Here is a 24202-nt window from a genome sequence, read left to right on the forward strand (position 1 = left end):
TATTATCCCTCTGGAACAGAGAGCCCAAAATAAACCTTGCTTCTGTAAGTTGCCTTGGTCAGGGTGTTTTTATAACAGCCACAGGAAAAAAAAAACCGATGCATTAACTATCTGGGAAGAGGAACCTCAGCTGAGAAAACTCCTCTATCAGATTGGCCTGGAGGCAAGTCTGTGTGGATATTTTCTTGATTATGGATTGATGTGAGAGAGCCCAGCCCACAGTGGGCAGTGCCACCCCTGGGCGTGTTGTCCTGGGTGCTATAATGCCAGTAAGCAGTGTTCGGTCATGGCCTCTGCATCAGTTCCTGCCTCCAGGCTCCTGCCTTGAGTTCCCTTCTGGGATTTCTCGAGTTCCTGCCCTGTAACCCTTTCCTCCCCAAGCTGCTCTTTGGCGTGGAGTTTATCACAGCCACAGGAGCCCTGACCAAGGCAATAGAGAAACAAAGAATCATTCTTCAAGGCTGGAAGTCCAAATCCCTTTAAACACACACACACACACACACACACACACAAAACCTTCCACAAGACACAAGACTACCAACTCTGCCAAGCACACAGACCCAATTCATGTCTAAAACATGTGGTAGACTGTGGAACAGAACAGGCAGTGCTGAAGCCCCACCCCTTCACTAACGTCCTCTCCCTTCCTTGAGGCTTCACCCTTCCACTAACTGATGGAATCTTCTACCATTAGGGAGTTCCCAAGCCCTTGAAGCTGCAGAGGTCCTAGGACACACTTCTGCTGGCAGAACATGGGGACATGATGTATCCACACTAAACCCTGTCCCCATGAACACTTCACACTTCTGGCCTTCCTGGGACTCTGTCACCAGCCGAGGAACAGTGAGGACGGGTCTCTGTGAGCATCCCCAGCTGACCAGTACATGGGCCCTGCGACATTGACCAAACCTAGCCAAGCCAGCTGAACCTACTACAAACTTTTGACCTAAAGACAGGAGACAATAAGAGGTGCCAGTTTAAATCATGATTGGGGGTGACCAGTTACCCAGAAAATGGATCTGGCATGTGACCCACTTCTCATGACTCATAGTCTTCTTCACCCCTCTGCTGTTCCAAGGAGAGCGGGCCCTTGTTCCGTCCTGGCCACCCGGCTAGCTTACATCCCAAATAACCACACAGACACAGTATTTATTAAATTACTGCTTGGCTCATTAGCTCTAGTTTCTTATTGGCTAATTCTTACAGCTTAATTTAACCCATTTCTATTAATCTATGTATTGCCATGTGACTGTGGCTTATTGGCAAGATTCTAACCAGTGTCTCTCAGGCAGAAGATCCATGGCGTCTGCCACTCTGCCCTTCTTCCCAGCATTCAGTTCTGTCTACTCCACTTACCTGCCCTATCAGGCCCAAAGCAGTTTCTTTATTCATTAGCCAATGAAAGCAACACATACACAGAAGGAACTCCTACACTACATGTGAGCCCAAGTCCCCAGTCTGTCATAGCCAGCATCAGCCAAGGGACAGCAGTGACAGCTGGGCATCAGCAGCCCTCCTGGGATAAGAGGCCAACTTGAGGATAGACATTTGGGTGCAGCTTCTACAGCGGTTCAGGTCTGCCCATAGGGCCCTTTCTGATCAACTCATGCATGATACATGAGCACAAGCAACAGTGGCCTCAGTGGGCCCACAGTGGATACTTGGGAAGGACCCCCGGTGCCCCCGGCCTCACCTCACAACATCTACTGATGCAGCCCCCGACTTGAAGAAGTCTGTGGAGTCTTCTACTTGTGGGATGTTGGGTAGGATTCGCATCCAGGTGCTCTGAAATACAAAGGCCATGACAGTCATAGGTGCTTGGTGAAGTAGGGTGCCATCCTCCCAACTGGTTGAGGGTTCTGCCTTTATAGTCTTCGAGGCGCTGTTGCTACCCAAGGGCCCAGAGTGGGCCTCAGCTCTGGCCACCATGACATTAGGCTGCTGACCTCCTGCCACATGGTTGGTCTCCTGGTACGGAGCAGGCAGTGGAAGATGGTGCGCTAATAGAAAGGTTCATGCCTGGCCTTCGTGCAGCTGTCAGGGTCCCGGTAATCCCAGCACAGCACTGCTATGGCAGCATGGGATGCTTATGACAGAAGACCAGGCACCGTGAGGGCCTTATGACCTGAATCTCGTCTGCTCTGAGACACTGGCTGGCTAGTATTCCTCTGACCTGGGACCTCTGAAGCAACACAGAACCAGCTACTGACCTACTGGGCAAGTAAGGAGAGGTCAGGGCCACCAGCCCGGCAGCCATCACTCCTACTTACAGAAGGCCAACCAGTGGTCATGGTAAGATGGCTGTACCTAACAGATGCTAGGCTGAACTATCCAATTCCCACATCCTCCAGGAGGGATTCCACCCCATGACACAGGCCTCCATGGTGGCCATCGTAGGCAAGCATCTTGGCCCGGAGTCTGTTGGTCCAGCTGGCTCAGTAACCCCAGGCAGGCTCAAAAACAGGGCCAGAGTCACAGCAGCCCCAGGAATATTCTGGAAATGTCTTTGTTTGCTCTGTTTTGTGTTTTGGAGGGAGGGGTTAAAGCTAGCAATATGGGACTCCTCCTTCCCTCCTCCCTTCCCTTTTACAGTGCCCAGAATTCCTAGGGAAGACGCTGGCTCTCTGCTGTATGGACCACAGACTTCACGTCTGTCTCTCGTAGAGTCTTACTCTGCAGTGTTATAACACCAAGGGTCTCACTGTGACCTGACCCTGCCCGCCTCCGTTCTGCTCCCTCTCTTATTCCTGGGTCATGGCAATGATGACCTCCTCAAACAGAGCTGTCCCTGCACCTGTGGTGTCTGCACCTGTGGTGTCCTCTGCACCTGTGATGTCCCTGCACCTGTGGTGTCCTCTGCACCTGTGGTGTCCCTGCACCTGTGGTGTTCTCTGTACCTGTGGTGTCCCCTGCACCTGTGGTGTTCCTGCACTTATGTTCCTCTGCACCTGTGGTGTCCCGGCACCTGTGATGTCCTCTGCACCTGTGATGTTCCTACATTTATGTTCCTCTGCACCTGTGGTGTCCTCTGCCTCTGTGGCATCCCTGCACCTGTGGTATCCCTGCACTGTGATGTCCTCTGCACCTATGGTGTCCCTGTACCTGTGGTGTCCTCTGCGTCTGTGGTGTCCCTGCACCTGTGGTGTCCCTGCACTTATGATCCTTTGCCCAAAGATTTTTCCAGATCTTTCCTCTGTACCCAGATCTCAGCTTCCCTCCATCTAAGGCTGAGCCCAGCTCTGAGGCCTTGTCTCACTGCCCTGTTCTGTCCATAGTGTTTCCCGAAGCTGTCTCACCATCTGCTCCCCTAGAAGTTCTATATGGACAGCAGCTTCACCTGCCCCTCCCACTCACTGCCTGTCAATCAGGAGGAGCTCAGAGAGTGTTCCTAAGCTCCTATGGTCACACCAAACATGCTCCACCACACATGCTGCTGCTGAGCTAAGCACAGATTCAACTTCCAAGGCTTGGCTCCCAGACGGGTATATCTGGCAAGAGCCATCCCAGGAGGAGGAGTTCCTGTCCTTGAACCCCTGACTAGATGGAGAAGTAAACCAAAACCCTTCAGCATCATGTGCTCAACAAGGCTCAGTGCCATACACGGACCTAGGGACAGGGAGACAGAGTGTGAAGGGCCAGAAACAGTACCTGGAAAGTGGTCACTGACCCAGCTTCAAGATAGGCAACCAAGCTCAGAGAAGGAAGCGATCTCTAGATCATGTGGGGACTGAGCTGGAGGGGAACCTGACCATGAGTTGGTGCTGGTCACCACTTGGGTGCTACTGTGTTAGTGCCCCCTCTAGACCAGTTCCAGACCACACACTCATCACTGGTGATTGGGTTAAGCCCCCACCTCCCTTAACAAAGCTGACAGTTTCATTTGTTAACTGTTGGGAGTGAGCCCCTAGAAAAGCCAGATTCAGCGGACCCAAATCTAGGGGCCCAGGAACTAAGGAAGAAGGGTCTTGGGGCATCAGAAAATACCAAGAGAGGACAGCCAAGGCTATCTCCAAGGCCAGGACATATCCCCAGCTCCAGGGGATGTGAACACACAAAACGCACGTGCAGTGTGCAATCTGTCCGACAGGATGGTACCACTGATGGTGTCTCTTACCCGCACAGCCTCGGCGGTGGCTAGCTCTTCCTCTGTCAGCTCCAGGTCACTGCTAGCAGACCCTTTGAAGAACTGGGAGGCTGGCAACATCTTGCCATCCTCCATCTGGATGTTCTTCACCAGCAGCTGCAAAAGGGAGAACTTCAGTAGGACCAAGGCAGGATGGGGAGCTGAGTAGGGCACTTACACTCTTCCTCCAGCCCTCACAGCCAAGAGAAAGCAGGGAGCCCAGGTAAATTACGGGAATGTTCGGAGCTGAGACACTGTCCTAGGGCTGTGGAAGAGACCACATAACCTGTGCCTGTCCTTTATCCTAACTGCCAATCACTTACCACATTGTGCTTGCTGCTTGTTTTCTAGATTCTGTGTGTGTAGTGCATGTGTGCAAGTATGTGCAAGTGTGTGTGTGTGTGTGTGTGTGTGTATGTGTGTGACCCAGGGCCTCCTTCATGTCAGGCAGGCCCTCATCACTGCGTGCCACAGGCTGTGTGCTTTCTTTTGTTGAATGATGTTATTTCTATTAAAATAACAGCTTCTTATCAGAAAAACAAAACAAAATGCTTACAAAGCTACTGTGAAAGTCAACCGAGTAACAGACAAATCATTAATCATGCGATCACTCTCAGAAGCCCACAGAAACATCTAGAGCACAGATGTCTGTCTGAGACGCAAGTGGAGAGAGGAAGGAATACAAAGAGAGTCCTGGAAGCCTATAGTCTACACTCCTGTGGACAGCATTCCAGGCAGAGTCCAGCTCCGGCTCTGCGGAGCTTGTGGAGAGTGTGCAATGCCTAGACTCACCCTTATCAAGGGAAACATGCCAGCCTGCTGCCAGTTCATCCAAAATTATTTACCTTGTCTTCCCCCTTCTAATTCATTAAACAGTTATCTATGAGCTGACATGGTTCAAATAACTTATACTATACATTATAAAACCTGACAAATCTGAGGTAGTTATAAGAATATTCTAGAGCCACATTCTGTGCCTATCATAATCCGGGTAACCAGCACTGGATGCAGGGCCGATAGAGTCAATCCAACTGCTTTAGGAGATGTTCTAGAACTTTCAGCAAGCAGAAGGCCAGCTGGACCCAGCAAGCAAGCCTGAGACACGCTTCCTGAAGGCTCTGTGCTCTGCTGTTTGCATGGCTACAGTGGCAAAAGCAGCCAGGGCCCTTGGGAACCCACCCCTCCTGAATGCTAATCCTGGTCTCCAGATGCTGCAAGCAACTGGTCACCCAAAGCCTCCTGCACGTTCCCCTCAGGCGCCCTTGATGGGAAGCACCCGTGACAGAGAGGCCACGGGCTCCATGTGCAGGGCAGAGGCAACGCCAGCGAATCCTCAGAGACACCTGGGTCAGACGAGCCCACCCTGAACTCATGACTTTGCTGAGCCTGTCCCTCACAGTATCATGGGGTTGTCCCATAATGTTCCTGAATAATTATTTTGGGGGAAATGTCACTCTTAGATGTTATTTCTAGGGACCACAACATGACAGATAGCACCAGTCTGCACACATCCACTGTGCACATCTGAGTGCCCATCTGCTATTAAATGGCGGCTTTCACACAGCCTTGACCTTTCTGGAGGTGTGTGTGACCCAGGGCCTCCCTCACGTCAGCCATGTGAACGATGAGAGCCATGACAGTCAGCACAATTCTCCTCACTCCACCCTACCCAGGCTCACACAGTCAAGGTTGCTAAGTGTGGAGACTCTGTCTCTCTTCAACCCAGTATCTCGTGTCAGTGGAGTCTCAGGGCCACAACAGCCTTGGAGCCAGGATTTAGGATCTGAAACCCAGCTTTGCTCCTATCTCGGGTAACCTTGGGCAAACTTTTCAAGTCTTGCGCTGTAGTTATGATTATCTCATAGGGCTCTGGAAGATGAGATGTAAGGCCTATTCATTGCTTTGGAACAGTGGTTGGTGCCTAAGAACACTTCATTCAATTCAGCTACTATTATGATGGGCAAAGCCCAGTAATATCTACCGGAGCCAGCAGCCATCTGTACCAGTGACTATCCCATTCCCACTCAGAGAGAGGGAAACTGAGGCCTAGGGATTTAAAGACCTGGTCTTGATAACATGCGAAGCCCAAGGCCAGGGCTACTGGACAGGATTTCTGTCACACAGGGTGTCCAGTCTAACACAGATAGCACAGTCCCACCCCACACAGCCAGCCTGTGTTCAGACTGCGGCTGTTCCCTTGGCTCTTAGTTCTTTCTGTTTCCTCTAGGGAAGCCTGGGGTCTTGATGCAGGCAAGTGACTCACAGCAGTGTGCTTACCATTTTGTCACCTTACCATTTTGTCATCATTCCCAAAGAGGATGAGCCCTGCTTTGGTGACCAGGCCTGGACGATGGGCTCCTGGGATGGGCAAAGCTTCTCCCTCAGCCACCAGGCCTGAAGTGTTGAGCGTTGAGTTGAAAAATGTCAGCTTCTATGGAGTCAGAAACGTCAAGAGACAACATGTTAGATGAAGCCCTGCTGCCTGCAGCCCAGCTGTAACTCCACAGGGCTGAGAAGCTAAGTGGTACAGGAGGGTAGGGTGGAGTGGGGTACAGGGGAGGGGGTGCTGGTATGACCCTAGAATGTGCAAGGCTGACTGGGCATAAGACCTGCCCCCAGGGGGAGCAGGAGAGACCTGGAGGAACTGCAGTCTACACAGAAGGCTTAGTAGGACCTAGACCCAGTCTTTGGGGCCATAGACGAGACCCAGAAAATCCGAGGACCTGGATACCTCAAATCTCAGGCATCCTTGAGACCTTTGCACTGACTCTGAGCCTCAGACCTCAGAGGCAAAGACCTCCAGGAAAATCTTCTCAAGTTATGCCATGAGCCCACCAACCCTTGGCAGCTGCTGGCCGCTGCTGAAGATGAACCAGCAAAGCAATGAGCCATGCATCAGCAAAGGAAGAGAAGAGTTGTTGGCGTGGTTTTACAGTGAGCTGGGGGGTCAGGGAACTAGAGAGCAGATCATATGAGCATCTGGCTGACTTTGAGGGGTGCACAAGACAAGCACCTCCCTATCATAAGTCTGGCTGCTGCCCAGTCCCAGCTCAAAGTAAGTTGTCTCTTCCCTGGGGCAAAGTCAGAGCTGGGCCTGTGGCATCTGAGAGCATAGGGGTGAGGCTCAAGCCATTCAACAGCCAATTCAGCAGGGCCCAGGGTTGCAGCAGGTGCCGGGGACCACCAATGGCAGCAGACATCTTATTTTAGCTCTGAACAGTATAGGATCTCCTAGACCTGGATTTGGGGCATCTGGGAGGAGGCAGAATTAGGGCTATAGAATGTATCAAGCATTTTAAACCTAGTGGGCAGTTTTCCAGCTGGCACGGTGGAGGCATACAGCGTCTCCCACTGAACCCCCACTTCATGGAAACATACCTGCCCACAGGCCTCTGTCCAGGCACCTGGCACCTTGTCATTCCCACGGATCCAGTTGTGAATGGCCTCTGCTGGCTGGTCCCAATTGATCTGTGGAGATCAAGATGTTGTATCCTCAGTTAGCCTCTCCTAGTTCCCTAAGGACTGCTGCACAATAGGCCTAGTCTTGCAGGGAGGGTCTGGGCTTCCTCCCGGACATGGGCATGACTGTAGAGTGGCTGCCCTGGTTTGGGGCTCTGACCCTGGGTCTCTCTCAGGCTGCACTATCTACTGGTATCAAGGAGGTCCCACAGAGCCCCCAGGAAGAGTGTGCATCCTGCAGAGCCCCACCACAGCATCTTTATGTATACAGGGCCCATGCAGAAATAACCAGTCCCAAGCAGAGGCAGCCATGGGACTGCTACCCACTGAGGTTCCAAGAAACCTTTCAGGCAACATCTTGGGGACTCTGACACTAAGGATGATATATATCCATAGTTCTAGTTCTCCATGGAGCGATGTTTTCTCCTTCTACTTAAAGAGAAGCAGGACCTTGCTCCCTCCATGTCCTGATGCTCTGCTGTAACCCCACCCTCTACTGCGGCTTCTGTGACTGTCAGCTGTACCTTGCTTCGCTGAGCCACTTCTGCCCTCCAGCTACTCACAGGCACGTCGGGCAGCTGGGGCTGCTACTTACCCTGGCCGTCTCCTTCTTCTGAATGCCCTCATAGGTCGCTCCTTCCTCAGGCTGGCGGAGGCGGGGAGCTTTGCCCTCTGAGATCAGCCGCACAGCCTGCACCTGCAGGGGACTCTACAGTCAGCTTCCCCAGCATTGGGGTCCCGCCCACATCCAGCCCTGGTCCTCGCCCTGCAGGCACCCGAGGAACCCTACAGCATAGATACAGGGTATGGGTGACAGGGTTTGGGAGGTGCAATGACACACAGACCCTCAGCAACACCTCATGGTCATAGATTCTATGGACTTTTTGATCTCTAGGTGAGGAAGCTGCCAAGTCCCACCAGGAATAATAGATGTGCAGCCTGTGTGCTGCTGTCTAGAACTGTCCTGAAGGAGAATAGATCCCGAGCCCCGATGTGGACTTGGGCATCTGCAGCGAAGTAGCTTCTCTGGGATCCAGACTGAGGAGAGGTGAGGAGCCCACAACCCACCGTGTCGTGGGGCTCGAGAGGTGGCTCAGCAGTTGAGACTCTGGCTGCTGTTGAGGAATATTTGTTTACACTGTGTAGAGATGTGTCATTGTGATTGGTTCAATAAGGAGCTGAATGACCAATAGCTAGGCAGGAGAGATAAGCGGGACTTCTGGGGAGAGAGAGCTCCGGAAGAAGAGAGGCGGAGAGATGCCAGCAAGACTGAGAGCAAGTCAAACATAGAGTACAGAGGAGAGGACACCAAGCCATGTGGCAGAACGCAGATTAACAGAAGCAGGTTAACAGGAGTTAAAAGACCTAGCTGGGGAAAAGCCTAAGCCAAAGGCCAAGCTTTTGTAATTAATAAGAAGTCTCCGTGTCATCATCTGCGGCTGGTGGTCCCGGTGAGAGAGTACTACTTCAGGCTGCTCTTGTAGAACGGCCTGGGCTGGATTCCCGGTACTCATGTGGCAGCTCACAACCCCCAGTAACTCCACACCCAGGGAATCTGATGCCTTCTTTGGATGTCCAGTCTATAGAACACATCTTTATGGACGGTAGCACATGTACTTACAAAGAGTTTCAATGTATTCATGGCTTAAGTGTCATTGGACACTCTGCTGGCTGTGGTGTTTGCAGAGATCTCCACAAATCAGCATTTTATTACCCTGGGTAATGACTGGGTTTGGATAACCCAATGACACAGAGGTGGCTTTTGGGCTCAACCACACCTGGTCCATGCTGCCTCGGGACTTGCCTGGTCAATGGCCCATGACTAATGCCCTCTTGAGTTGGGCTCTGCCCGCTCTGACCACATTTCCCTCACGCTCACTATTCCATCTCTTTGAGACCCCGAAGAGTGAGTCACTTCTTTCACAAGTACTGAAATTGGGGGTGGGGTGCCTGGCCAGCAGGAATCAGTACCTACATCTAGGGAAGGCCAGTGGAGACAAGAACAGAGAGCCTATGTCAGGGTAGGAGTGTGGTGGGAGAGCAGGTGTGGCCAGCCTTCAGCCTTACCATCCCTTTGATGCCCTCCGGGAAGAGGAAACGGTTGTACAGGGTGTTCACGGTGTCATCCGGAAGCACCTCACACTCCTTCTGGAGCAGAAGGTCCCCAGTGTCCAGGCCATCATCAGCCCAGAAGATGCTGAAGCCCCCTTTCTTATCTCCGTGAATGAGGGTCCTGTAGGGCAGGAGGGAGATGTCAGTTTGACAGAAAGTGTCATAGGGGACACCCTAGCAGCTGCCCCTTGCCCCCCTGCCACCCTCCAGGAGGAGCTGACACCTGCTGCTATAGGAAGGGGAAGAGAGGAAAGTGTTTGTGACTGCCAACCATGCCAGCTACAGGCCAAAAGCTGTGCTGCCTTAGGGAACAGCCCCATGACAGGTTGGGGTGAGCATACAGAGCCCTGTCTTAGTACAAATCCCCTCGCACCCTCTGTCCTGCTGCAGGTGTGACACCATCTGCTCCTGTCCCCTCTGCTGCAAAGCATGTTGCCTTTGTTTATTTGTTTGTTTGTTTGTTTTCAAGACAGGGTTTCTCTGTGCAATTCTGGCCATCCTGGATCTTGCTTTCTAGACCAGGCTGGCCTCAAATTCACAGAAATCTGCCTACCTCTGCCTCCTGAGTGTTGGGGTTAAAGGTGTGAGCTACTACCGCCTAGCAAGCATGCTGTCTTAATGCTCTCTGACTGTGGTTCGGGGTGACACCCGCAGAGCAGGACAGGCACCTGTGCAATGCATCCGACTGCCCTAGAGGGATGCTGTAGGCTGAGGAGGGTGACATGCCAGGCAGATGGGGTGGATCCTGTCTTACCAGTTGATGGCTGATGCCCCTCGATGTCTGGGTAGCAGTGAGGGATGATAGATTATAGAGCCATGCCGGGGGGCATTGATCACTTCCATGGGGATGAACTGGCTGCAGAAGGGTAGCACGTTGAGCTCCGCACCCAGAGCCTGGTATTTGCCCACCACCTCGGGCAGAGCCTGTCCTCGAGCCCGCCACCGAGGGAACTTGAACACAGGCACACCATCCTTCTCAGCCACTAGGCCTGTGGGGAGAGCAGGTGAGAAACTGTCCTCTCTGTGCTATGCACACACTGTCAGCTGTGCCTGCCCAGAACGTGGCTCACGGCCTGTTCTTGGTGCCCTTTCCCTTCTTGTCCCCACTGCCCAGCAAGGTTCTACCGGGATGTGGGTATGGCTACTGACCAAGGGTGAGTGGTGGGCAGGGACTTCGCTGCCTGGATGCTGCCTCCTGCTGAGTACCAAGGCCTCCATGTGCCTTCCTTGCTCAGGTCCCATAGTTCCCCCAAAGTTGCTGTGCTCACAGTCCTCTCCAAAGGCCCAGCCAGGGCCAACACTGTCTTTCTCCTCTCCTTCACTATCTCTCTCTTCTTCCATTCCTTTTCCTCCACCCCCTCTCCTCCTCAGATCTCTTCTTGGACACTGGGGCCCCTGGGAATCAAATTTCTCCCCTGTCAGCTGTTTCCTTACCAGGGGGAGGGGAAGAGAGGTGGGAACGGGCTTGGTCCTTCCTGTGGGGACCCTGTCCTCTGGTCACCACCCTAGCCTGCTGCCTCACCCCAGCCACAGGAGTTCCTACCCAGGGCAGCAACTGAATCTCCATTCTCAGTCTGCAGACTTGGCCCCAGCGTGTACACTCTGCTTCTCACACCTGTAGCCCAGAGGCCCAGACCCGGCGTGCAGGGCCCCTCCTGCCTCCTTACAGGCCTGAATCATAGGCTCAATTTCCTATGCAGCCCCAGCCCCTCCTATCCCCAGCCTGGTGGTAGCAGCTGCCTCTGGAAGGAACAACCCCAACCCTGCAGGGCTTTCTTCTCAGCAAGTCTCTCGAGACAACTGGACTGGCCTGACTCTGCTGACTGTCCTCATCTCTGCCACCTGTCCTGACGACAATCTTCATTGTCAAGGTCACTGGGTTTGGAATCAGTAGGAGGGTGTTTCCAGGGTGTTAACTAAAAAAGAGGAGACACCCCAGAATGTGGAAACACCATCCCATGTTCTGGGTCCCAGGCTAAATAAAGGGGGGGGGGAGGAAGCCAGCTGAGCACCAGGACACATCTCTGTTTCTGATTCAATCGCAATGTGATCAGCTGTGAGATCAGAATGTACTTCTAAAGCAGCCTCACTATGGCCAGTGAGACAGTCCGGCAGGTCTTCCGAGGTCAAGGTGAAGCTAGTGTTTGTTTGCAGAGCTCAGACTGTGGGTTTTGGATCTCATGCTGTGGTCAGGTGCAGGGCTGAGGCCAGGCAGGCGACAGCAGCGTTAGAGCAGAGTCCAGCGTTAGAGCAGAGTCCAGGGGTCAGATTGTGACCTCTTGCTCTGCCCTGGATCTGGCTGGTCCCTCAAAGCCTCCCTCCTAATCTCTGTTTCCCATCGTTAAGTCATGCCCTACAGTCCTTCACCATCAGGTTTGGAGGACCTATTCATCATATGGAGGCCCCAGCATCCTGTGTACTGAGCACCTGCCTGCTCCAAGCCTCACTCAGGACTGTGAGTCTCAAGTGGCTCCTCCTCCAGAAACCTCTCAGCTCCACTCACTTCACTGTACCAGGAACCCTCTGGCGGGCTGAGCACTTGGAGCTAAGAGAGCCCCAGAAATGGCAACATGAAACATGTCCCCCAACCCTTGAGAGCCTAGATTCTTGGATCAGAGAAGTTCAAGAGTAGTTTGTAGGACAAGCTGGGCTTCTCCATGGCCCTTGGTCAGAACACAAATCCTACCCCACAGTCAACTGTGGGTTGCTTTATTCCAGGATGGTCCAGCAGCCACTTGGCATCAGTGTGGATGCAGAGCGTAAGGAGCGTAAGTGCGCTCTACCAAGGGCTACACCGTGAGACCCCATACTTTACCCACCTGCCCACTATAGCGCCTCTGCCCCAGCAGGTGGGCTTTCCTCCCACCCTCCGCCTTGCCCCTGAGCTGTCACTCACCCAGGGGATCTGCTTTCCCATCCTTGTCTGGGATAGTGAAGACACCCACCACCTCATGGCCCTCCTTCCTTAGCTGGCAGTAAACCTCCTGACCAAACAGGCTCTGCCCGATTACCGCAATCTTCATGGCAGCAGAGGGCTGGAAGGCACCTGTTGAAGGGGCAGCCACAGAGTTAGGAAGGGCTCTCGGAAGTCAGGGGAAACCATCCAGATTCCAGTCAGTATGTCCCTGCCTTGGTCACCCTGGGGACTCCATGAATAGCAGGCTGTTTCAGGGAAATGCCACTGTGTGAGGGGCTGGGGGTCATGGACACAGGTAACCTTGACATCTGTGGATGCGGAGACTCTGATGGTGGCTGGTGGATCAGACGGCGGCTGTAGCTTTAGGGTCCCTTCATTAGTCCCTGAAAATTGTCACAGACCTGGTGTCAGTCCTCGGTGACATTTTAGAACACACAGTGGTCACGTGACCAGTTCTGTGACCTTGGTCCAGTCACATTAGCCTCTGTCCCCTCACTGTTAATGAAAAAACTATCATACTTCTCTTGAGGCATACCAGGCTTATTGCACTAGAAGCCACAGAGGGGCAAAAGAAGCCTTGTTTGATGCCAGTCTCTAGTGACAGCACAGGGTGACTGGGTTGGGAGGGGGTACCTATGGGAAAGGCCAAGGAGAGGGACAGATGGAATGGAGAACTCAGTGTCAATGGCTACTAAATTCAGCACTTCCTGCCACTCGTATCTGTAAACCCTGAGGTACTTGCTGGTATTTTTCCTTAGATTGTCTATTTACCACATATGCACGGTTTAGGGAAAGTCTGCAGTGCGGACTTCACACACTCAGAAGTACAGAAAGGTCAAATGTGTGGTAGCCTCATGAATCTCCCCACATACAGCATGTTGCTGTGACCCAGAAACGCTGTTGGTCACTAAACACCCAGACCTCTCACAGAGCAGCGGCTTCTCTCTGTCTTGGCTAACCTCACACATATGCCTTTCAGGCCCCAACCCATGTCTGTTTCCCTTCTCCTTGCTAGCCTGTCGACACGTGAACCCTCAGGGGTCAGTGTGTGAATATGTCACAGCAGTCCATGTTGACTCAAGCATTGCACAGCATTTATAAAAATCAAGTCCAAATAGATCACAGACCTGAGGTTATAAACCTCTCAAAGATAAAAGAGAAATGTGGACAGCCTTGCATTCATCAATAACTTTCCAAGCACTGCAGAGGAGGGCTCACGAAAAGGAGAATTAAGTACTACTTCATTCGGTTTAATATTTCTACTTTCAAAGAACTCCATCGAGAAAATAAAATGCAACTCCATAAACTGGAAGACCTGAGAAAGAACAACTGACTCTCAAAACTCAGTCAGAGGGGGGAAATACAATTAAAACGTGAACTAAAGATCTAAACCATCAACCTGCAGTGCCCATTGGGGCCAGAAGGTGGCGTCGGGTTCCCCTGGGGCTATAGTTGTAAGAGGTTGTGGCTCACTGGTTAAGACCGCTTGGACGCTAGAAAGAGAACTCAGGTTCTCTGCAAAAGCAGCGAGCGGTCTTAACCAGTGAGCCACCTTCCCAGCCTTCAGCATTCTTGTTCTAATGCCAAGCTCCTTTTAATCACCAGTTTCAGAAACCACTCTGCACTGGCTAGCTTTAGGTCAACTTGACACAAGTCTTGAGTATGAAAGAAGGAAGATCCTCAGTTGAGAAAATGATTCCATAAGATCGGGCTATAGGCAAGACTGTGAGGCATTTTTTTAATTAGTTATTGATGGGAGAGGGCCCAGCCCATTGTGGGTGGAGGCACCCCTGGGCAAGAAGTCCTGAGTTCTATAAGAAATCAGGATGAGCAAGCAATGAGGAGCAAGTCAGTAAGCAGCACCCCTCCCTGGCCTCTGCATCAGTTCCTGCCTCCAAGGTTCCTGCCCTGTTTGAGTTCCTAACCTCCTTAGACAATGAACAGAGATGACGAAACGTAAGCCAAACAAACCCTTTCTTCTCCAAGTTGCTATGGGTCACCGTGTTCCATCACAGCAATGGTAGCCCTAACTAGGACACACTCTCATAGGCATTTCTTCAAGTGGGCAGAAAATTCATGTCCGCACACGAATGTTGACAGCAGCATTATTTCGAACTGTTCAAAACTGGAAGCAGTCATGACACCATTAGTGAGTGGATGGAGAAACACCAACCTGTGGTGACGGGGTTCAGATAATGGAACCTAAGCCAGAATCGAGACGACATGCGCTAGGGAGTTGTGAAGAGACACTCAGGAAACCCCAATGCAAACTGCTGAGCGAGAGACGCCAGTCTGCAAAGCTGCCACCCGCTATGATCACCATCGCATGGCACTCGGAAGAGTCAACCCAGAGAGTCAGAGACAAAGAAAGGATGAGCAGCTGCCAGGGCTGAGGTGAGAACACTCATGGCATCTAAGACTACAGGAGTGGATGCCTGTCTTTACACACTGCCCAAACATGAAGATCACACAGGACACGGCTCTGAGGTCATCACATTGCCCTGGGTTCAGTTCACACAGTGTGGTAAATGTTTAGCAATGGGAGGCATGGACAGAATGAATATATGGGAACCTGGCTTGGCATAGACTTAAAACAAACTCTGAAGGTTGATTATTAACTTAATGGAACAAATATAGCTCTCCGGCCTACATTTTGCTCCACAAAGTACAAGTGAGTTAAAAATAAATATTTTTACACCAGAACAGGAAGAAAACATAATAAGGATTAGGAGGTAGGTAGCTCAGTTGATCCAGCACCTGTCTAGGGTGCTTGAAGCACTGGTTCCCGTCCTGGCTCCACAGAAGCCGAGTGTGGTGGTGCAGGCTGTAAGCAGGAGTGTGGGGTTCAAGGCCATCCTCAGCTACATAAGTGTTTGAGGCCAGCCTGGGCTACCTGAGACCCTAAAAGAAGAGGAAGGGGAGGAGGACAAGCAGGGGAAAAGAGAGAGAGAGAGAGAGAGAGAGAGAGAGAGAGAGAGAGAGAGAGAGAGAGGAGGACTATGCTAGGACTATGTGGAGAGTGGGCTTTACAGACCTGACTCTAACCATGGAATGCACATTAAACATGATAAGTTTTCACACATAAAGCACCTTATTAAGAGGAAAAACTTACAGCCAATAGAAAAAAACATGTTCCAATCACAAATAATGAAACTGGAACATTTCTCTAAAACGCAGAGTCAAACACAGTATGCCTTCCTCCCGTAAAACTGACAGTTCCTGAAGATACTACGAGCACCCAGCACTGGTGCGGTTATAGGAAACTGGAACATTTCTCTAAATGCAGAGTTAAACACGGTACACCTTCCTCCCATGAAACTGACAGGTTTGAAGATACTACGGTACCCAGCACTGGCAAGGTTATGGCAAAGCAGCAAGCAAGGGGAAATTCTCGCAGGGAACATGAAAAATGGCTCAGCCCTGACTCGGCGTCTCTCTTATAAACCATGGGGGGACCAGGGGACAACCGGGGCGTTTTATACTGCTGGGTTTTACACCACGGTGTGACAGTGCATAAACCATGCCATTAGGATGCAGCAAACTGTTGCTGGCTGGGAATATGTAAACCAAGATGCTCCAGGAGTTAACAACTCACTGCAATTTCTCTCTCTCTCTCTCTCTCTCTCTCTCTCTCTCTCTCTCTCTCTCTCTTTCTCTCTGTGTGGTGTGGTGTGTGTGGTGTGTGTGGTGTGTGTGTGTGTGGTGTGTGTGTATAGTGTGTGTGTGTGTGTGGTGTGGTGTGTGTGGTGTGGTGTGTGTGTGTGGTGTGGTGTGTGTATGTGGTGGGTGTGTGTGGTGTGTGTGTATAGTGTGTGTGTGGTGTATGTGGTGTGTGTGTAGTGTGTGTGGTGTGGTGTGTGTGGTGTGTGGTGTGTGTGTGTGTGTGTGTGGTGTGGTGTGTGTGTTGTGTGTCTGCACTTACCTCTGTGTGTCTGTTGACTTCTGTCAAGGGAGTGTTAGTGCATTAGCACAGGCTGCCCTGGACTTTCTCATTCTCTCACCTCAGCCTCTTGAGCGCCCAGGTTTCAGATCTGTGCTAGCACACCTGCCTCCATCCCCTGCTGAACATCTCTTGCAGAAAGATTAAAGGAGTAAAATACAAGCAAACAAAACAAACCCCACTTTTGGCTGAAGGGGGGCAGTCAGGATTGCTGCAGATCTGCCAATATCACAGTTCAGGGACAAGAAGGAAGGCAGAGGAAGGAACACAAAGTGAGGGTCCTTCACTTAAAGTTTGCCTTTGGCCACAGAGATAACATGGGAGGGGCTGGGGAGCCTCTGAGCCCCAAGGATATGGTGTGGCTTTCCAGCCCTGTCTTACGCTGGGGCACCCCCAGGGACTGCTGTGGCATCAGGCCTTCAAGGACTCAGGGGGCTCCTGTTCTGCATGTCCCCACTTCCAGCTCCTGGTTCAAGGCAGCAGAACAGCAGCAGGGGCCCTCTGTTCATAACCTACTGCAGTCCCAGGCTGGAGCAGACCTGGTGGCTATCAAGGTTCACCCACAACTGCCCAAGGCTGATCCTCTCATATGTTGGTCTCTTTGCTGTGGCTCCAGGCAGAGAATGGGTATGTCCCTCAGGGCGCCATGATCAATCAGACACTTCCATGATTCTATAGCTAGAGGGTAAGGTAGGACAACCTATCTCATAAGCCTGCAGACTTAAACTTAGGTCTGGGTGAATTGTCACTTTCCCTGGGTCTCAAATGCCTTTGTAAAGTATGACAATGCTGTCTTCTGGGCCCGGAGAACTTATCTAGACAGAAGACAGTGTCAACACTCACCACCAGCTGCCTAGGGCCAGAACTGTAACACTGTTGTGTCCTGTCCCCCCATTTTACATCAAGAAGCCAAGATTCAGTAGCGCTTAAGAAACTTCCCAGGGCATGAGTCAGACGTGGTGATGCACTCCTATAATTCCAGCACTCCGGAGGCAGAAGCAGACGGATCTTAGAGTTCGAGGTCAGCCTGGTCTACAGAACAAGTTCTAGGATAGTCAGGGTTATTCAGGGAAGCCCTCCTTCCAAAAAAGAAAAGGAAAAAGAAACTTCCCAGGGCAAGAGCTGTGGTTCCAAGGTTCAGCGCCTGCCTGTTGGGGAGAGGCTCGGGGTGCCCCGCTCAAAACAACGAAAGCAAAAGGAAACTTACCCAAGGTCAATGAGGGAGAGTAGGAGAATAAGGTCACCGACTCGGAGTCCTGGGATTGGAAGCCAGAAGTACCAGCTAGCTGCGAGAGGGTCCGCACTGAGCAGCGAAGCTCCCAGACCAGTGCACTAGCTCTAGTCTGGGGTGGAGCTGGTTGGGGTCAGCACGCCTACTCCACGCACAGGGGAGGAGCGGACATCGGGGTCCGCCCAGCCCGGACCCCTCCAATCACAGGACGCCCTTGGGCCAGGCCCCTAGATCTGACCAATCAGAGGATCCTTCCCCAATCCCGAGAATGGGGCGAGGGCTTTGGAAAGTGGACTAGGGAACCTGAACAGGCGATCCTTTCGCAGGTGCCTCGTTTCCTGGAGGGCCCCAGCTTTTTCTTCTGCAAAATGGGCCACCAACGCCTACAAAGAACCGTGCTGCCCCGGGTCGATCTCAAAAGGTTGAGTATCCCTAGCTGGATTGGAGACTTCCCGCCCCCAATTCAGGCTTGGGTTCCAAGCTGGGAATCTCCGGAGCCCAGCTGGTCACCCACAGTCCACGCAATGGGACCTCAGCGAGTCTCTGTCCCGAGAATGGAGATAGCTTGGACCGAAGAGCTCGAGGAGGCAAGGAGGCGGGGCCCACCAATCTCAGGCCAAACCTGCTGGGGGAGGGACCAATGGAAAGTCCAGCTGGGTGGGGAGTCAGAGGGCTAGCCCTGGCTCTGTGGCCTGGTTCTTGCGTTGATGGTGACACGGGGCACATAAAGCATCCCTAGCATGTTAAAAGGGCTTTACATTACCTGGGCCATTTTCAAACCCAAGAGAGTGATAAGCAAGAGGCCTCCCCGCGCTGTGGATTGAGACAAACAAGGTCACCCATTGGCTGCGAACCCGGGACTGTGTTCTGGTGGGCCCAAGGTTCTGAATCCCGTGCCCTTCCCACCTCTTCACAGCTCAGGTTTTCAAAGGAGTTCTCTCTGCTGGCCCTTCCGCCTTGTCTAGATACCACAGACCCCCTCCCTGAGCAGGGCCATTTTCCTCCCGGTTGAGGTAAGTCAGAAGAAAATACAGGGTCCAGTAACATGCCCATCACTTCCTGACGAAAGCTGTATTCCGAAGGCTCCCTTCCGTGGGTGCCCTTCATTGCCTGCCCTATCACTGAAACCAGTTCTCAGGCCCTTTCTTCCCAAGCTCCAGTCCCCCCACTTCAGTACACCAATCTCGCGCTAACCACAGCCTTTGTGCCAGCTCTGCCTTGAGCAGAACCTCAGACCGCAATATCAGGCACCCCTGTCTCTTCTCCGCCAGCCAATATCAGGCTCTGGGTGCTGAGCCCAAACATAGTATACCCCTCCACACAACCTAAGGAGCCTCCTGGGCTCCTCCATGCCAGCCACTCTCAGTTATTGCCCGCAAAGAACTGACCACACCCCCTGGTTGTATATATAACCAGGTCCCTGTCCTCTCTATATCTCTCTCCCACCAGACTGTAAACTCTCTGAGGGCAGGAACATAGTAGTTGCTCAACAAATGCTTGTTGTGGAGGGGATTTAATGTGTGTATTTTGCCCTTGTACCAGCATGGACAGACATGGTCATGGTGGTTCCTGGTTGAGTCCTGTGGCCTTGTTCTCCAGGCCTCTATTGTCGTTTATATAAACCAACCTAGAGTCACGGACTTTTGCATACCGTTTACTTTCCCCATGAGTTAGGATGCTCCCATTAACACACCAGGTCTTCAGGGAAGCCGTTCCTGATGCAGTCCCTGGGGAGGGAAGCCTCTAATTTTCCTTTATGATTCTCCAATTCCAGTGTTATCTATCTTATGCCACCCACAGGAGGATGAGATGGTCCTGGCCCCCTGGTAGTTCCCCAACACTGAGTGGCGTGCTTGTGTGTAAAACGGGCTCCATAAAACTTGCAGGTTTTATGATTAAACGCCAGGGTCTTAATGAGCTCTGTGCTCTGAAACTGGGATAGAGTCAGCAGAAGGATGGGTGATGGAATCCCCAAAGAACAGCCTGGAAGCTGACTGTCCCAACCAGGTGCCAGGAAATCCCCGAAGAGCAGCCTGGAAGCTGACTGTCCCAACCAGGTGCCAGGAAGTCTGAGGGAATCCATCCTTTTAGAGGTGCTGAGTGGAAGTGGGGGGCATAAGAAGAGTTCCTTGTAGTAAAGAGGGACCTCTATGTTACTTTTTTCATTTACATAAATGCCCAACAAAAGCCACATAAGGAAAGAAGGGCCTGCTAAGGCCCATGGTTTGAGGGGCTGGTCCATCATGGCCGTGAAGACATGGCAGCAGAAACATGTGGGAACTGGTAACATGGCATCTGCAGCCAGGAAGTAGAGAGAGATGAATTCTGGGCTCAACTCGCTCTCCCCTTTTTACGAAGTACTGAACTTCAGCCCCTGGATGGTGCCACTCACACACGCTTATGGTGGGTCTTCAGTTAACTTGAATCAAGAAACCCCTTCATAGATATGCCCAGGAGTTTGTTTCCATGGAGAGCTGAAATCCCATAAAGTTGACAATGGAGATCAGCTGTCACAATGAGGTTCATAAGAGACAATAAACTTTTCAGGAGACTCGGAGAGAAGGCTCAGTGAGGACGTCCAGGGTTAGCAAGAGCACCAGATACCGTTGGCTCCCCAAATCAACTGGCAGGAAGCATCAGAGATGCAAACCTGGGCTACGCGTCATGAAAGATGACCGAGAGCACAGGACTCGCTGTCCTCCACATTCATTTGAACAGGAGGCACAGAGCGCTGGTGCTAGACCTGTCCCCATGGAGCCGCGCTTGAGGGACTGCACCAGGAGGCTGGGTGTATCTGAGCCTCCGAGGTATGGGCTTGGGCTATGAGGTGAATTCGGCTCTTGCTCTTGGTCTTGCCCTTTGGCGTTCCCCTCTCTATCCTCCTCTGTGGAAAGTAGCCCAGGTTTGCCTCTGCGATACTTACTGCCGGTTAAGTGGGTTTTAGGCGAAGTGAGGCGGGTGAATGCCTGTTTTCTGAGTTAAGGTTTCCCAGACTGACCTTGAACCGGGGTTCTTCCCGTTTCTGCCTCCCAACTGTGGGATTATGGTTCTCCTCACAGTGCCCAACTGGGGAGTTGATTTTGTCCATGGGGGAATTGTCAATGATTGGGGCTGGTACATAGGCGATGGCAGTTTAAAAAGCTTTGAAACCCCTTCTTTAGGGCCTGTGGAGTCTCATGTCTTCCCATGAGTATGGGCTGGGTGTTCCGACTTGTTTCTAACAAAGGAAAACGGTGGACGGCGTGTTGTGCAGATTCTGGATCCATGTCTTCAGGGGCAGACAGAGAAACAGGCTTGAAGTCAGAGAGTGGCAGAGCCACCCGTGTTCCTGCTCCGTATGGTGCTCACCAAATGACCACCCCAGGTCACCATGCTAGCAGTGTCCAGCAGTTATTTGGGGGTGGTGCATGTGTCCTAGCGTAAACCACACTCTGACATCAGAGTTCCAGAACGATTTTCTGTCTATGGGAGCAAGAACTCACTGTTTTGTCTTAAACAACCGTCTCTGTTAAGGATGCTAAAGAGGCATCGTGGGGGCTGTGGATGGGCTGGAGCTCTCTGTCGGACCCTGCGACTAGGTCCCCAGGAAGAATGGCAGGTACTGGCCTGTTTCTAGGCTGTGGGTAAGGGGATGGAGGCGTGAGGAGATGCAGGGGATGGTGGGATGGTGGAAGGGCTGCGGCTTAATCCTGAGGTAGCTATGAGGGATTGCCCGGCTGCAGGCAAGGGCACAGGTGAGTAGAGGGGCAGACCAGCTTCGCTTTCTGTTGTATAAGCATGATTCAGCTGGTTCTGGAACTCACCAAGTACGAGGAAACATTAACCTAACCAGGACTGTGGCCTTGGGAAGTCAAGGTGAGCAGGGTAAGTGACCCAAACTTTGTTTGGTTTTGTGGAGACAGGGTCTCACCATGTACGTCCAGGCTAGCCTGAACCTGGAGACTTATCCCTTAGCTCAGCTTTCTGGGAATGGGATTGCAGGTGTGTGTCACCAAGCCTAGCTACAAACTTTCTTTTTGGGGGCAGAGTTCTCCTCTCTTGGGACCTTCTCTTCAGACACTGGCATCCCACCTTGTAAGCCACAGCTAACACCCCACTCCTTGGAACCTTTCTCCAGAGGTGACGGTGGTCCACCTCACTTCTCCCTAGAAGAGCCCACCATGTGTTTGACACAGAATGTAAAATGGGTGTTGGCCTCAGGCCTCGCTGTAACTCTGCCTTGAACCACAGCCCATGTGACCACCTGAAAACACAACATCTCTCTTTTTAAAGAGATGAGGTGTGTTCAGAAAGTTCGAGGTCTTTCGTAATGCCATATCTCTGCAACGGTGGGCGGAGCCTGTGGGCCATGCTCGGTCAAATCTCAGTGTTTTTCTGAACATCCCGGTGCCCAAGAGAGCAGGAGACCTGCAAATGACCACTGAGTCTGACACAGAGAGGGACAGGTGCTGCCTTCCCCACCCAGGGGTACACAGCAGGGGTCAGAGGAGAGAGGAGAGCTGCTAAGAGAGAGGTCTGGATCACAGGTTGGGCAGGGCTGCAATAAACTTATCAAGAAGAAATGAGGACATCCCAGCCAGGATAGCAGAGAGGAAGGTTCAGGGTGCATGGAGGGAGGGGCGGGGTCAGCTGTAAAGTTTGAAATCTAGGTCACCAGCCAGCAGTAGAGGAGCTAGAAAGGTCAGGGGTCACTGGCAACAGTGTCACTGGACCCTGTGTCCCAGTAGTAATAACACTTACGATTTTGTAAGATAGTTCACAAAGCATCTTGGTAATTAACATTAGATTCTCAATTACTTTTTCTTATATATAAGAAAAAGTAATTGAGAATCTAATGTTAAATTATATTCAGAGGATATAATTCAGACTTTAAAAAAGAAGGAAATCCGGTCCAGTGATGGCTTGGATGAGTCTTGAGCTTGTTATACTGAATGAGGTTAAGTCATATTAACTAAAATATACTGGAATAAGCCAGAATCAGAGGGACCTAATGACTCCACAAAGGTGAGGCCCCTTGAGCACTCAGAGTTACAAGAGGGGAGTTTGTGGAGCCGGGACTGGGGAGACTTGGGTTTCAAGTGGATGGTTTCAACTTGGAAAATTGGAAAACCTTGGTGATGGGCAGAGCAGGACGATGGGGGCAGGAGGATGAGGGGTGAGCGGATGGGTGATGGGTGGCAGGAACCACTACGTAACAGGGAACTCGCTGAATGTGGAGAACAGGAGGTTTGGAAATGACTAACGTGATGGAGGCAGGAGGATTAGAGGTTCAAGGTCATCCTTGGTTTCCTAGGGAGCTAGGCTACATGAGATGCTGTCTCATAAAACAAAACAAAAACTGAAAAGGTGGTTTCCACCAACCATCACCTCAATTTCATAACCCAACCATTTGGCATTTAAAAAGAAAAAACATAAAAGATCCATTTGACCTTGTGTCCCTACCCCTGGAGCAGAAACAGTGATAAAATCCTACAGGAGTAGAGGCAGGAGCCCGGCACGCCGAGACAAGATGTAGTACCAGACCCGGAGCCCAGGATGGCAGCCCATCCCAGAGCCAGGGGCAGAGCTGTGGTCTCCAGTCCCCAAGGCCCTGAGGAGCAGGAGTCTGGAGCATTAGATCCCAGAGGACAGTACATGGGGTGGCCACAGTCAAGTGACACCGCAGCCTCAGGGGACCCAGGGGACACCCCAGCTCCTCCTGTTCTGCTATAGGATGAGTTCAAGGCTTGATCCTCAGACTGGTAACACTGGGAAGCGGAGGAACCTTTGTGTGGCAGACTCCGTGGAAGGTCTAGGGACATTGGTTCAACGGGACTGTGGGACCCTGGTATCTGCCTTTTCCTCTGCTCCCTGTCCCACGAGGAAGCTCTTCGCTCTCCTGTGCCCCTGCCACGCTGTGCTGCCCTCATCCAAAGCCCATACAAGGGGCCAAGTGATCACCGACTGAAACATCCAAAGGAGTGAGCTGAAACAACCCTTTCTCTTCGTCAGCCAGTGACTTTGTTACTATGATGGCGGCCTGCCTAACACACCTCCCTCCCTCCCTCCTCTGACTAGCTAGAACTTTCTCTTTGACTCAGCTGCAGGCACAGGCCTTGCAGGTCAGTCTCCTGGCACATGCCCAGGGAAGGCTAGGAATGGACATAGCACAGAGGTTGCGTCAGGGTCAGGAGGGAGCCCAACCCCAGAGACACAATGAAGGAGGCTCACGTGATGTTATAGTGACAGGCACGTGGTAGAGTTAAGGAGACAATGACAGCAGGAAGCCATGCTCATCCGTGGACACTCCAGGAAGAGAGGACATGGTGCAGGCAGACCTAGACATGCATCTGGCATGCGGCTCTGTGGCACAGCATTTACCTGGCATGTGATGTCCGGGGAAGCTCATCCATTCAGCTCACTCGTCCTTGTACCCAGAGA

General features: G+C 51.9%; 1 protein-coding gene and 1 long non-coding RNA gene across 2 annotated transcripts in view; one reads left to right on the plus strand and one right to left on the minus strand.

Moving 5' to 3' along the window:
• Aldh1l1 (aldehyde dehydrogenase 1 family member L1) overlaps positions 1-17916 on the minus strand; it is a 47422-nt gene extending 29506 nt beyond the window's left edge. Inside the window, exons 1-9 of the mRNA XM_048416683.3 lie at positions 17759-17916; positions 12591-12740; positions 10449-10683; positions 9650-9815; positions 8178-8279; positions 7502-7591; positions 6417-6554; positions 4115-4240; positions 1694-1785 (exon numbers count right to left, since the gene is read on the minus strand). Of these exons, the coding sequence (XP_048272640.3) occupies positions 1694-1785; positions 4115-4240; positions 6417-6554; positions 7502-7591; positions 8178-8279; positions 9650-9815; positions 10449-10683; positions 12591-12717 (1076 nt within the window). The 5' untranslated portion in view covers positions 12718-12740; positions 17759-17916. The remainder of the gene's footprint in view (positions 1-1693; positions 1786-4114; positions 4241-6416; positions 6555-7501; positions 7592-8177; positions 8280-9649; positions 9816-10448; positions 10684-12590; positions 12741-17758) is intronic.
• Positions 17917-18067: 151 nt separating this feature from the next.
• LOC125388552 (uncharacterized) lies at positions 18068-21281 on the plus strand. The gene is made up of 3 exons (XR_015738069.1): positions 18068-18203; positions 18699-18795; positions 20944-21281. It is a non-coding gene; the product is annotated as an uncharacterized LOC125388552 (long non-coding RNA).
• The last annotated feature ends 2921 nt before the right edge of the window (positions 21282-24202 follow it).

The sequence above is a fragment of the Myodes glareolus genome, chromosome 6, assembly GCF_982192425.1.
Source record: "Myodes glareolus chromosome 6, mMyoGla1.1, whole genome shotgun sequence".
NCBI lineage: Eukaryota > Metazoa > Chordata > Mammalia > Rodentia > Cricetidae > Myodes > Myodes glareolus.